The sequence below is a fragment of the Condylura cristata genome, unplaced genomic scaffold (genome assembly GCF_000260355.1).
Source record: "Condylura cristata isolate star-nosed mole 26May11 unplaced genomic scaffold, ConCri1.0 scaffold00004, whole genome shotgun sequence".
Taxonomy (NCBI): domain Eukaryota; kingdom Metazoa; phylum Chordata; class Mammalia; order Eulipotyphla; family Talpidae; genus Condylura; species Condylura cristata.
In genome coordinates, this window is record NW_004567105.1 from 20,017,312 (window position 1) to 20,032,677 (window position 15,366).

At 34.9% G+C, this 15,366-nt stretch overlaps 2 protein-coding genes across 3 annotated transcripts in view; one reads left to right on the forward strand and one right to left on the reverse strand.

Moving 5' to 3' along the window:
- Window positions 1-14,264, reverse strand: part of TMTC3 (transmembrane and tetratricopeptide repeat containing 3) — a 29,137-nt gene extending 14,873 nt beyond the window's left edge. Inside the window, exons 1-9 of one of the 2 annotated variants that reach the window (XM_004675835.2) lie at window positions 14,097-14,264; window positions 11,154-11,367; window positions 6,932-7,150; window positions 6,127-6,226; window positions 4,882-4,997; window positions 4,059-4,231; window positions 1,916-2,168; window positions 1,386-1,534; window positions 707-827 (exon numbers count right to left, since the gene is read on the reverse strand). In XM_004675835.2, coding sequence (XP_004675892.2) covers window positions 707-827; window positions 1,386-1,534; window positions 1,916-2,168; window positions 4,059-4,231; window positions 4,882-4,997; window positions 6,127-6,226; window positions 6,932-7,150; window positions 11,154-11,342 — 1,320 coding nt within the window. In that variant the 5' untranslated portion in view covers window positions 11,343-11,367; window positions 14,097-14,264. The remainder of the gene's footprint in view (window positions 1-706; window positions 828-1,385; window positions 1,535-1,915; window positions 2,169-4,058; window positions 4,232-4,881; window positions 4,998-6,126; window positions 6,227-6,931; window positions 7,151-11,153; window positions 11,368-14,096) is intronic. The other variant, XM_012720686.1, reaches the window with a different exon arrangement.
- Window positions 14,265-14,523: 259 nt separating this feature from the next.
- Window positions 14,524-15,366, forward strand: part of CEP290 (centrosomal protein 290kDa) — a 63,279-nt gene continuing 62,436 nt past the window's right edge. Inside the window, exons 1-2 of the mRNA XM_012735141.1 lie at window positions 14,524-14,642; window positions 15,201-15,330. Of these exons, the coding sequence (XP_012590595.1) occupies window positions 15,229-15,330 (102 nt within the window). The 5' untranslated portion in view covers window positions 14,524-14,642; window positions 15,201-15,228. The remainder of the gene's footprint in view (window positions 14,643-15,200; window positions 15,331-15,366) is intronic.

The window sequence follows — 15,366 nt, forward strand, 5'->3', positions numbered from 1 at the left end:
TTTTTGAAAACATTTTTTGTGATTTTTTTTTTAAAAAAAGACCTTATTCCTACTTAGACTATTTTATAGAGATGCTATTACTCTTTTCTGCAGTTCCAGTCTTTCTTATAGTTTTGTAATCAATGGGTATTCCCCCAAAGTAGTGTGCCTTTTTTGTCCATGCACATATTTTATTTCATTGACTCTAAGATGCCATCAATTATGGCTCACCATTATTTTAAGTACTATTAAGAAAGAAAAAAAATATTAAATAATTGCAAGATCCCTTTTGCTTTAATAGTTTTTCAGAGATGTTAAAAGATAAAAAATGTCACCTTAAGTACCAATGAAATACAGTATTCCTATTTAAATATTTTATCATTAGAGATTCTAAAGACTATATAACATTTAGGGAGTTATAAAAGCTGTAATACTATTTGAAGTATTTGATTGCAGTGCACATTACATTAAAGAACAGTCTTAAAAATATTGTGGTGAAATTTAACTGTGGTGACAGTTAAATGTCAAGTGATGTTAAAATAGGTAACATATGGCTATTAGATATAAATCAAAACAAATTTAAATTCACAGTGTCACCTCCTAGCTGTGTTACAAACACAATACAGCTAATCTTCATGAATTGCAATTTTTGAATGGGCTAAAGAGAGTTAAGGAGTAACAAAATTTAATAAAAACATTCATGTCATTTTGAGTTAACACACTTTACCTTCAAGGCTGACATAAACAATGTGTATTCAGACTCCCAATCCCAATTTCTGTGGAGTGTTTTTAAGGCATGAGTGAATATCACCAGTGAGAGAAAAACCCAGGATAACTTTCTTAATATACTGTTTAAGAGAAAAATGGAAAATAAAAGAACACTGTCCACATAACCGAAAGTATTTTATCTTTTAGAGAAACAAATGTCAATTATTTCTAAATGTTTATGAATTCATAATTCTATTTATCAGAATGAAAATCAAAATAAGTAAATATTATAAATAGAGGACTAACTTCCACTTCAGTCTTCAATTACATTAAGTATTCTAATATTTGTCATTATTTCAAAGGCCTTGTTTAGATTTAATGATAAAAACTTATAAAGCTGATTTTTTACATACAACCTGAATATTATTGATAATTAGAAAGGTTAAATCTTATAAGTTTTATTTAAAAATGTCTTAATACTTAAAGTTGCTGCATTTTAGACTATAAAATAAAATCATATAAATATGCTAAAGAACATAGGATGAGATGTGTTATAAAGTTTTCCTAATTTGAAATATAGATATATAAGGAGGTGCTCAAGATGAAAAATAAAGTACTTTAAAAGTATGACTTATAAGACTGAACTAAGAGCTTAGATGTTGCTAGCAAACATTAAATTAGCTAACATTTTAATTTACCTTCTGTTTGATATTTTCTGCCATCCATGGGCTACTAAAATACAAAACCCCATGCTAGGAACATACAATACTCGCTCAGCAACAACAAATCCAACTGGAAAAAATAGGTTCGATGCAGGAATAAATGGTAATGCCATTAAACAAAGTGCCTACAAAAAGAAAAAGATACTTTTATTAACTAAAAATATATGGACATTCAAATACAACTATTTTATTATATACCTTAGTGGCTATGTCCAGAAATGGTGTATTTACAAATTATTACAAATACTTCCTGGCATATATAAGTGATTTCAGAGTACCTACCAAATTAGGAAAATCAGTAATTTTATTTTATGTTCTGAATGTACAAATCATGCCTACATATTCGTAGTCTTTACATATAATTTAGGAAACTTTAATGAGATCATAAACTAGGTTGATGTTGAACAAAAATTCTACTTCAAAAAAAAAACCCACATTTGATGAACTAGAGGCAGTCTTTTGATCAATTAAATGTAATAGCATGTACAACAAAGAATATTTCTTACCATTAAAACTGTCTTAGAGGAATTACCAGGGTATCTGAGACTGAATATTCCCAAAGCTCCCAATAAGCAAAAGAAAATAAATGTGGCAAGATTTCGAATATCCAGAAAAGATTCTATAAGAGGTATTGTTCCCATGGTCCAATCACAGCAGAGCTCTGAAGGATTTAAGAGAAGCCAAGCATTTACAGGAAGGAGGTAGTTAAAAGTTAGCTGCCTTGTGGGAGTTGGGCTTACAGCAGCTGGATTATCAAACCTATATAAAGAAAGAAAAAAAAATACAATTTTTTAGACACAAAATTGACATATATATATAATAATGAATAATAAAAGCAGCATTTATACATAATCTTATTAAGAAAAAAAATATTTTTATGAATATCTCAGACTATTGCTAACTAAAATTGTCTAACCTTTATGAACTGCCTAGTAAAGAGGGGTGACTTTATAATCATATAAAAAATCTAAATGCAATCACTAAGATAACAGCAATGATTTAGAGCTAATAAGTCAACATGGAGCTAAAATGTAAAAATAAAAAATACTCAATACAGCAGATGACAGAAGAGAAAAAAAGAGAACAGCGAACAGATGGGAATAGCAAGATGGCAGATTTACATCAAACTTTATCAATAGTTAGTTACATTAAGTGCAAGTAGCAGAAACATCACATATAAAGGCAAATATTTTACTAAACAAGGGAGACTCAACTGTATGCAGCCTACAAGAAATCCACTTAAAATGCAAAGATATAGGCCCTCCCTGGTGGCGCAGTGGGTTAAAGCACAGCACTGAGAATCTAAAGCCACTTCAGCATGAGTTCGATCCCCACCTGCCCCGGAGGTGACCACATGGTGTGGCAGACCTCTCCTGGCCCGCCCGCTGCTCCCCTCAGCAGTGTACTTTGATCTGCCTGTTCTGTTCACCACTCTGTCTCTGGTGAATCTTCTCACCGCCCCTGAGCCTTTGGCCTGTACCCCAGTTCTGTATGCACAAATAAATAAATCTTAAAAAAAAAAAAAAAAGCAAAGATATAAAGTAAAAGGATGGAAAACAGATACGCCACATAACACTAACAAAGACAACGTGAATGACCATATTATTATTAGACAAAGTAAATTTCTAAGGGATAAAAAATTTCACTTAAAAATGATGAAAGGGGGCCCTCCCTGGTGGCACAGGGGGTTAAAGCATAGCACTAAGAATCTAAAGCCATCTCAGCATGAGTTCAATCCTGCCCAGCCCTGGAGGTAATCACAAGGCCCAGCAGACTTCTCCTGGCCTGCCACTGCTCCCCTCAGCAGTGTACTTTGTCAGTCAGCCTGTTCTACTTCCCACTCTGTCTCTGGTGAATCCTCTCAACTCCCCACTCCCGCCCCTTTGGTCTGTACCACAGTTCTGCATGCATAAATAAATAAATCTTTAAAAAAATGATAAAGGGGGCCCTCCCTGGTGGCGCAGCGGGTTAAAGCACAGCACTGAGCATCTAAAGCCGCTTCCGCATGAGTTCGATTGCCGCCTGCCCAGGAGGTGACCACATGGCGTGGCAGACCTCTCCTGGCCCGCCCGCTGCTCCCCTCAGCAGTGTACTTCGTCTCTCTGCCTGTTCTATCCCCCACTCTGTCTCTGGTGAGGCCTCTCACCGCCCCTGAGCCTCTGGCCTGTACCCCAGTTCTGTATGCACAAATAAATAAATCTTAAAAAAAAAAAAAAGATAAAGGGATCATTTTATTAAGACATTATAATTCTAAATGTTTACAGACCCAATAATAATGTTTTGAAACAAATGAAGAAAAAAATCATCAGAACTGGAAGGAAAAATAGATAAATCTATGATTATAGTAAAAAATTTCAATACCCTTCTCACAACAAGAAGACAAAGTCATTAAAGACACAGAAGACTTAACACTAAGCCTATTTGGAGAGAATCATCATCTTGATAGTGTGCTTTCGTTAAGTTTAACAAGCAAGCCAAAACATTAATTTCTATATTTAAATACACACCGTTCTTTAAAATGTTAATAATGCCTTAATGTTAAAAACACCTCAATGTTAAATCAAATACTTTTTGGAAAATCTATAATCACTTAAAACCCAAAACTTTAAAAATAGGATGGATAAGTAAGAAAGAACCAGAATTTCATACCTGGTAAATACTGGAAGTTGGGACTGAATAACCTGGACTCTAATCACAACAAGTAATAGTGTACTGAACATCAAAACAATGAGTTTCATTAGTGTTTGTAGCATAGAAAATGGAATACTACCCTTTCCACGGAGAAACTGTCCAGCAGTAGTACATAATAATGGTAAAGTATACTGAAAAAGAAAAAATATTTTTAAAAACAACAATATACTACTACATTTTCAATAATGCAGCAGTACATTCTAAGTAACACAACTACAAACTGAATATAACTAAAAAACTAATACAGAATAATCTGTTGAACTGATAATATGATAGTCCAGCGATCTTATCCAATAATAAATTACACTATACAATAACTATTGTGTAATGCTGCAAACTGCGAAGAGTCCATTTTAAAAACAATACATCTGGGCTCTCTCTCGTGGTGCAATGGATTGTTGAAGTGCAGTACTTTCTGCTCCCCTACTCTGTCTCTGGCAAATCCTCTCATGGCACCCCTATCTCTGGTCTGTACCCCACACTTCTGTTTGCATAAATAACCAGTCCTTAAAAATTACAAATATGATAAAGTGTTAAGTGAGAAATTTTCAGTAGATATAGAAAAAACAAACTCATTTCTTGCCATTTTGGTAGCATTACTGAAAAACAGATCAACTTATATAATGGTATGTTTAGAAAATCTTGGACTGTCAAAAAAGTCATGACTCATTATTGCAAAGAAAACCAGGAAAAATATGAGATGACTTTTTCAATGACCCAGTATTGATAATAATCTGATTCAACTATGATAAAGACAACAAGAAAATTTGTTTATCCTTACCCCTTGGGCAATAAATACTTCATACACACAGCAAATTCCTACAACTGTGATTCCCTGTTCTTTACACAGTGTTGCAACAGCAACTAAAATCACTGTCAAAGCAATTGGAGTCCACACTGCAATTTAAAACAAAAAAAAATGAAGTTATACAAAACAATTTTATAACATCATAAAAGGATATTTTAACTTAGACAATATTAGCATTTTCTTAAAAAATTTACTAGTGATTCTGTATTGATTTATATTATTTTCCTATATTATTTGACCTATATATATCTTCTATTTTACAATGTATTTAAATTTGTAATTTTTGTTTTAAAAGTAAAACTCAAGATATATTATTTGAATTAGAAAGTTTCTGTAATGAAAATAAACCAAATAGTGACTTTTAAAATAAATGTATGATGTCCACTTTGTGAAAGAAAAACTTAACAGCTTTGAGATTCATAATGAAGGAACTATCAATCTGAAATAAACTCAAAAGTATCTGAAATTATCACATACTTCTATACTTTATTTGTAATTGTTAAAATTTGAAATTGAAAACTCCTGGTCATGAAAAACATTGAATTGTGAGTAACACAGAATCTACTGCTAACTTGTTGTGTGACTTTGGGTGACTTATTTGAATTTCAGTTTTCTTATTGGAAAATATGACATCAATTCTTTCCCACTTTGAAAAATACAGGGCAGTATGAATAGGTGATACAACTTTTAATCAAAGCAAAAACTCAAATAAATGAAGTTAAAGGTATAAACAAAAACACAATTTATAAATCTATATATTTCTTTCATCATTGGTCTTAAAATAGCAACTTAACAATTTCAGAAATTGTTTTCAATTTTAAAACACTTCATAGATTAAAACAAAATTCCCTGAAGCTGTTGGGGATAGTATTATAAAAAGTATTCTTTAATAGATGCTTGCTTTTGCCTAAACAATACAATTTGCAGCCCACAAAGTGTTAAAAAAAGACAGTATAAGTCTGGTACTTGTAGCATTTACAGGCAACAGAAAATAACTAAGGAAATGACTCTAAAACCCCTATCTTCTAGAGTAATTTTAAAAAGGTAGATCGCATAAAATCTGTTAGTCACGATAATATAAACTACACACAGATTAATATTATTAATATTGCATACTTTCCTATTTCTATACATGCTAAGTAGTAAATCATATAAAGATAAATTCATTTATAATACAGAGTAATAAAATATTAAAAATATCAAATATTAAACAATTACTTATAGAATTGTTGGGTCCTTTAGATTTGGTATATGACAAAAAAGCAGCCAGAAAAAAGATGGATGACAAAAGTTCTGCTCTTCCTACAACACCTGTTACCTAGAAAAGGAAGTAAGGTGAGAATGTAATACATATTAATGAAGAAAATATTGAAAATTTAACTATATATGATAGCAAAGGCAATTAAATTAGAAAATTTGTTGCCATAACTTTAAGGGCATTATCTAAGGCATTCTGTGAGTTCTCTTTTGTGGAAAATCTGTATCTTTCATAGAAATTTAGCAGTGACTTGAATAGTTCTTTTACTGACTTATTTTGAAATAATAAAAAACAGCAAATTACAAAAATAGTAGCCGTCCTCTGTACCTTTCACACCCAGCTTTATCCAAAGTTAACACTACATCTAGAACATTTCTTAATTTACATATACTTTGATATATTTCCATCCCCTACTTAAATTCACTTATTTTCTGTACTTTGAAACATTGTCAAGTTGACAAGTTATTTAATCTATATTGATTAAAAAATTTAACAAAAAGCTGTATTTACTTATATTGTACATGAGTGAAGTTAAGAAATTTTAGCCCATGTTCTTGAATGAATGTTTCAAAAATTAGCTCTAAATTTAAATATGTTATGCAGGAAAAAAAGACTATATTAATAAGAAATCATAATTTAAGAGTTCAAATACTTAAATTAACTTCATGGATAATTTTTTTTTAAAAAAAATAGGTACTATTATAATCACTGTGTAGGCTTTGTTAAAAAAAAAAAAAGTAAGCCACTGATTTTAATTTTACTTACCGCTTCTGTATGTATTGGGTGTACTGCAAAAAGTAGAGATGCAATCATACTACTCCTGTTGTCCAAGAAAAGTCTGCATACTTTAAGAAATATCACACTAACCATAGCATGAAAAATCGTATTTAGAAGATGATATGACATTGGTTTCAGTTCACTAAAGAGATAATTTAAGCGAAATGTCAATACTGTTAAGGGACGGTAAGATTTGTGGCTTCTTTCCTGAAAGAATGAAAACAATCATTGATTATTAAACAACTTTGTGTTTAATAATCTAATCATTGCATTTACTACTGAAAGTTTACCTTATATTTGGTTGAGAAATAACAGCAAAATAATGAAATGTCCCAGGAACAATACAAACATTAAAGATACCTTTATAATTTGTATTTTCTTATTTCCTTAGTTAAAAAAACAAGACACTTTCCTCTCTAGATAGTGAGGCAAAGAATTAACATATAGGAAGAACATTTAAGTAATTCCTTTTCATACAGAGATTTAAAAAAAAGGTATGAGAACAACAAAAGTTGCACTAGAGTACAGGATTCTCTCAAAGACCTGTATAAGATCTATAGCCAATACAAGTATTTATGTAAATACTGGCCAAAGGAAATGTAAGAACAAAATATTTATCAATAGTTTAAATAGTGAGAACCAAAAAGGTACTTTTTAGCCGTTTTATGAAAAATACTTACATAATGTTTAATCCTGATTATATTAAACCAAAATCCCTAAATACTACACAAGAGCAAAATTATTTTAGATTAGACAACTGTTATGGTAGTCTCTTGGCAATAAATTAAATTTTATGTGAGTTTTGAATGTCTTTATAAACTAGAAGCTATATTTCTTGAGAAATATTTTGCCATCAGGCAAAATATCAAGGCACATTTAAGAATGGAACACAGACCAAAAAAACATAAAACATTACCCTAATTTATTTTTTGTAATTTTAACACTCAGTTTCTTTTCTTCCCTATCTCTTACCACATTTTGCTGTAACTATGGTATACAAGAATAGATTTCAGTCTGTTCAAACCTACTTCAGAACATTAGGAAACACAAGGAGCAAACATTTCCCATTTTGAAATGAGAAACATTTTAATATCTCTGTACACAGCAACAAACCATCAGTACTGTCTACCCAGAATGTCCTTTCCTGCTTAGCCTATTCCTAAACATGCTTCAAATTTCTCAGGCATACAAAATTGTTCTTAAGTGTTATAATGAACTGACATGCTTTGAATCAGAAAGTGGAAAAGAACCTAAGAAACCTGTGAATGTCTGAAATGTTACTGTGGTCCACTAACCTGCCTGCTTAAAAGAAGTTAGGTCAACTTATATTTTTGCTTTGTTAGGTCAATTATATATATATATATACACCATGATATACATATGCCATGATATTGACCATGTACACATACATACACCATGACATTGACCATCTAGAAGATAAATTGTTAGTATTTTTATTCATATAGCTTATTAGGAATATTCTCAAAACACTACTATAACAATCAGCAGCTCAGTAGATATCAGGTTTCTGCTTTAAAAAAAAAAAACAGCTGATTCCATTATGACCAAAACCAATTCAGATTATTATTATATGGAAGAATATTAAGAAAAAAGTACTTGGGGTGTTACTTGGCAACAGAAACATGAGCATAAATAGTGAATACATAAGATTCCCAATCAATGTGAATCTTCAAATAGTGATGGCAAAACTTAGTGTAAGTGGTTATATGCATAAGTTACCTTAACACAGGTAATTTTAGATCAAATGCCAAGAGTTTATGGCTCTTTACAGCAGAAAAGTTATCAAAGATGGCTGCATGAAATAATCACTTGGCTAACTTAAAGAAATCTCCCATTCTCCCTAAAAAAACACTCCACAAAACAACAAGAAACACGACAGAAAAAACAGTGACTTTAACAACATATTTTGGTAGAATCTTGGTAATATTTTTTAAAGTGCTCCAGGCAGATCCTAATGTGCAGCCAAAGCTGCAATCCACCAGCATCAATAAACAAAGTGTTACATTTTTACTGAAAAGATAAACTAACACTGACAGCCTCAGAGGCATGAAAAGATGCCTCTTTAAGATAGCACTCACACAGCTCAGGAGAATTTGCAGATCTTTAAGATCTGCAACGGCACAAAAATCCCTAGGAAAGCCTGCGCACAGGCTTCTAGGCTATCATTACTTAGGTCTGCAAATGTGCCAATTCCAGCTTGTCAAGCAGCTGTGACAAATACTACTTAAAGACACATTTCCACCCCCACAGGGGAGAAATTTGTCCATCAGAAAATAAAAGCAAGTGACACTATTCACTGTGACTTGTTGTAATTCGTTCATTCATGTTGTCTGAAATAATTATGATAATTTTTTAAAGTGTGTTTGTTCACAGTCCCTCTGAAAAAAATCACAAACACAGCATGGATTCTATGAGGGCTTTTCATCTGGTAAAATTTTCAGTCAAAATCTCAGTATCGTGATTAAAATCTCAACAGATACTAGTATAACTTTGGGAATGGACACAATACTAAGGGTCTCTGAGAATAAAGTGAATGGTAGAAAAAGTAAATTATCTAGATAATAATACAAGCTATAATAGGGCCATCTATTCCTCTTAACGTCAAGAGTTTTTTTTTTTTTTTACATGAGTTTGGTGTGAACGGGAAGGTTGTAGGAAAAAGAGTACCATTTAATAAGAAAACATACATACTATGTGTTTGTAACAAGAGAAATGAAAAATTCCATCCCTATCATCGAGAAGTTTCCAAATTTAGAGAATACAGAAAGATGCCATAAATTACAATTGACAAACATATTAACAATTATGTGCCAGATACTACTTAGATTGATTCATTTATTTATCCTCAATATATTACTGTTCTTTTATAGGTCGGAATAATGATTTGCCTATAAAAGCTGTATTTCTACCTATGTTTCACAACTGTTAGGTAACAGAACATTAGGCTCCAAGCTATATGATTCCGACCTTACAAGGGTTTAATCCTAAACAGCATAAACTGACCTTGACAACAGATATTAGCAAAGTAAAAATCCTTCATGAAAATAAACTAAACTTTTTTTTTTTTTTTAAAATTTTTTTGTGCATACAGAACTGGGGTACAGGCCAGAGACTCAGGGTTGGCGAAAGACTTCACCAGAGACAGAGTGGGGAGCAGAACAGGCAGATCGACAAGTACACTGCTGAGGGGAGCAGCAGGCGGGTCAGGAGAGGTCTGCCACGCCATGTGGATCTCCTCCGGGGTAGGCGGGGATCGAACTCATGCAGAAATGGTTTCAGCTTCTTAGTGCAGTGCTTTAACCTGCTGCGCCACAAGGGAGGGCCATAAACTAAACTTTTAAGTTCTTAGCATAAAATTAAAATAACTAGTAGGTAAAAGATAAACTTTAAACTTTTAATACACTGCTTTTTTGCTACAGAAAAATTGACACTATGTATACTTATTTTATCTTGAAAGTATAATCTAGTTATATTAGAGTTACACATTTTAAATGGTTAGACAAATCATAAGTAATCATCTATGTTGCCTGACTCACACAAGAAAAAAGTATATTTAGTATTTGGTTTTCACACACATATACTAATATTTTAAAAATTTGGTCAAGGAAAGGATAAATAAATGAATTAGTCTAATTAATAGTACCTAGCACATAGTTGTTAGAGCATAATCATAAAACTTTATTATTTGCTTTAAAGAAGATAAATCATATATTCAACTTATTTCTTACCAACATGTCATGTATCTCATCAAAATATTTTTGGGCCGTCGCTGGTGGCACAGCAGGTTAAAACACAGCACTAAAAAGCTACAGGCACTTCAGCATGAGTTCAATCCCCATCCCAGAGATGACCCACAAGCTGTGGCAGACTCTCCTGACCTGCCCGCTGCTCCCCTCAGCAGTGTACTTTATCAGTCAGCCTGTTCTGCTCCCCACTCTTTCTCTGGTGAATCTTCTCACTGCCCCTGCACCTCTGGCCTGTACCCCAGTTTTGTATGCATAAATAAATCTTTTAAAAATATATATATACATATATAAAATATATATATAAATCTTTTAAAAATATATATATACATATATATAATATATATTTGGGTAAAATTCATACTTGCTATGATGACATTAGTAAAGAAAGAATAACCTATTCCAGAGTATTTGAAATTCTGATCTACAAATAAGTAATTATTTACCTCAGACATAGGGGTTCCCCAGAAGTCATTCTGAAATAAAGTTTTTAGAGGTGTAGATGGATGTAGGTCTTTATTATCCAGTATTGCTGAAACATCATCAAAAACAAAACCACAGAAGAGGCTGTTCCAATAGCAGGCAGTAACCACACCTACTATGAAGGTTACTTCTTTGAGGTTAATATCTGCCATCTTTTTCACAAGCAGATGGACAAATCTGGAGGAAATATCACAAAGATAAAATAAGCAACAAAAGTACAATTTTATAGAAGAATAAGTAAAATAAAGATTGAATGTTAACTATTGCAGAGAACTAATCTTTAAAACCCAGCTCAAACATCATACAGTTAAAAGAAGAATCAGTTGACCACCTCTCCCAATTCCTAATCTAAGACAAAATTTTTTCTTGATATGAATTTTTAAACCTCTATTACAGTCTTTTATCATACTACTTAATCTTTGGATGGGTCTTGCTAGCTAACTGGAGAGTGAACTCCTTGTACATGTCAGGATACCTGGAAAACATATAAAAAAAAACCTGAAAAAAAAAAAAACAGTATGATAAATAGTATAAATGAAGCATGGGGGGTGGGGGAGCATTACTTTAACAACGTAATATATCACTATGAAATGTCAGTTGTGGGAATGCTACGACTGGATGCTTGTTTTTCCCCAAAAAATTTATGTTAAATGCTAACCCCAATGTGATGGCATTTGGAGGCAAAACCTCTGGGAAGGACTGAAGGTGAAGCCCTGATGAATGTTTTGTCTTACTATGTTTTATCAGTATTTTAAAGCTCATAAAACTTTCTTTGGCCGGTATAGTTTGCTAAGTCTGCACTTACAGTAACTCCTCCTAATCTTTCCAGTCTCCTCATGTTGAGAAAAGACAAGTGTCTGCTTGCTGCACACAGATTCCTCTCCACAAGAGTAAGTCAAAACTAAACATTTATGACACATAGGGTACAGTAAATTTCTTATGGCCATGCTTTATTTTAGATCCTGGGGGAAAAGCTACCATTCATTTTCTTGATAAGGTAGCAAAAAAGGAAGTGGAAGTAACACCTGAGAAATACAGGTTGCTTGGTGTAAAGAACAGAGGTAGCAATTATAAAAGTTAAGTCTTTCTATTGAAATGATTTTTGGTCAGATAAAACTGCTTATAAAACCATAGAGAAAAAAGAAGGCAGGTCCAGTCAAGTACTGCTATAGTTAGACCATTTATAAAATTGTCACATAAATCTCTTCCCTTGCTAAAACTGATTCAAAAAATCTGATTAAAAAATAATGATGAGGCCCTCCCTGGTGGCGCAGCGGGTTAAAGCGCAGCACTGAGAATCTGAAGCCACTTCCGCATGAGTTCGATTCCCGCCTGCCGCCTGCCCCGGAGGAGACCACATGGCGAGCCAGACCTCTCCTGGCCCGCCCGCTGCTTCCCTCAGCAGTGTACTTCGTCAATCTGCCTGTTCTGCTCCCCACTCTGTCTCTGGTGAAGCCTCTCACCGCCCCTGAGCCTCTGGCCTGTACCCCAGTTCTGTATGAAAAACACAGCACTAAAAAAAAAAAAAAATAATGATGAGTTTCTGTCAGAATCTGAATTAAACTTCATGATTCACAATTACACATAAAACATTATACAGTGCATTAGGACCTTTTTCCTGCTATACCACAGCGTCTAGCACAGTGTACAAGCTCACAAATACCATTGGAATGAGTAAAAAAATGAAATCTAAGGACGATTTTACATTTACTCAGGACTATATCTGGGATGTAACTCTGGTTACATCCTTAGTTTCACTGATTAGTAGAAATGACTTAACTTCTACAATCATGTTTTCATATCTAATAAATAAAGGCTTACCATTAAGTCAAGTACCCTCAATTGTTGGGGACACAAATGTGTCAAAGAAGGGAAATAAGGATAAAAGACCACATCTAAACAACACAAAACTAATAAATGAGTTAAATAAAAATAATTATGACCTCACTTATATGTGGATATGTGGAAGCCAAAAATAAAAGCTCATAGAAACAGACTGGTCAAAAAGTACAAATTCAAGATATAAGATAAATATTTCCTGTATATGCAATATATAGAATGGCGGCGTGGGGGAGGGTGAGTATTAAACAGAATTGACATATAGTATTTGATCAGGTCAACTATTTTTCCCACAAATACTTAAAATGCATCTCATGTATCTCATGTCTATATATTTTGAAAAGAAATACTTTTATCCCTTGTTCAAAGGAAAATTTACCATTAGTTACTTTTTTTTTTTTTTTAATGGAAACAGGAAAAAAAAGGAAAGCAGAAGACAGGCACTGGTCCAAGCAGTCATTTGGATCAAAAATGTTACAGATTTCAAGTTTAGAGTTTTTAAAAAAGTTACCCAGTGGTGCATCATACTCCAGAATGGCTGTGAGCAGCGGGACAAGCAAATCTTGCACAAACAGGAACTGTACACACTTGAGATGGCACTTTCACCCTCGGGAAACAGGCAGGTGACAGCAACTGGACCAGTGAGCACTGAGACCCCCGCCCTCCCCATCCGCCGGTGGGCCGGATTGAGTTTTAAGTTTCTCCTCTCTAGAATCTTCATCCTATGCTAGCTCTTCAGCTTTCACAACGTTCAATTCATGAAGATAGGCTGTGACAGGTAAGACTGGCGGGGTTTTCTCAATTCTTCCCTCTCCCCAGACCACAATCTCAGCGCGGCCCCTACTCCACAGTATGGAGACAGACTCTGACACCAAGGACAAATTCTGATACGCAAACTTTCTTCTTCTTAAAGCGGGCACCGCCCGGGGGGAAGCTAACAAAATTTAGGGTTTTCCTAAATCTTCTAACCCAGGCCGGGCCCTTCCGCCCCAAAGGTAGTAGCTTCTCGAAGCCGGGACCGAAGCCCACAACTCCTCCCATGCCGCCGACCGACAGCCCGCCCTCACCTGGGGGCGGTTCCTCCGGGGTGCCTTAAGAAAACCTCAGGAACAGCGGTCCAGCGACTGACGCCACCGAAAACACAGTCATGGTCCAGCTCGGTCAGGTCCCCAGCACACACGCGTCTCTGCCAGTGAGCCTCCCGCCGCCTGGGTCTTTCCCTCGCCGTCCCGGTACCGTCGCAGCCGCACGCATTGCACGCCGGGAACGGCCTACCTCCACTTCCCCAGAGACTTCAGTTCCCAGGATGCACAGGTAGCCAAACAGAATTGCACTCTGGGATTTGGAGTTCTCATCTCAAGTCTAAAAGACTTGAAGTCTTTCAGGCACGAGTCCGGGGACAGAGCTGGGAAATTTAAACGTAAAGCACGACCTTCCTGTCGTGAAATGTAGTCTCCCCGTCATCCGGGGCCTTGTGCGGACCTTGCTGGGTAGGGAATGGTGTCGCCTAGCAGCCACCGCCGCTAGTGCTTGCTCCAGACGAGTTGGCGGGATCCGGTGTCCGGGTGGAACCGCACTTGGGAGCGGTCAGGCGTGGTCCGGGGCTCGGCTTGGTGGGTGCGGTAGACGAGTTAGTGGCGCTGTACGCCAGGTATGGTCTAGGTGGGTGGATCTTTGGTCCTGATGAGCGGGAGCCGCGAAATCTCTTACCACGCAGATCCTTTAAGCCTCGGGGCCCATAAACTACAATCCAGCCCATCCGCCCTTTATCCGGTGGTCCTCACTGCATTTGCCTGCTCAGTGCATTCCTGGTTTTCCTGCCCCAGGTGCACTCATTTCAGTCATTTGTTTTTTACCTCTAGTTCCGTATTTTCTATCAAGGTTCGTTTTCAGCCGTCTAAGCACCCTGCACTTGGCACCATTAGTTATTTATGCACCCTAATTTAAATTATTTTAAACAAGGAATCCGTCTTAATTTAACTCGTACAATACTTAATGGTTTATGCCACCTGCTGTAATTTTGATCAAGGCTACTGCACCCAATTATCTGTTTACAGTTAAGGAGCCATACTAAACACCGCAGAGTGTTATAATGTGCAAAATACGAAAATGACTGCAAAAAATAGTGCTATTTACTTTGAAAATATTAACGCCCACCTGTTTTGTTACAGAAGGTAAAGCACAGTGAAAGAATTCAAGATGCCACCTAATATAAACTGGAAAGAAATCATGAAAGTTGACCCAGATGACCTGCCTCGTCAAGAAGAATTGGCAGATAATTTATTGATTTCCTTATCCAAGGTGCTTAGATAGCAAATATATGTATATATACATATA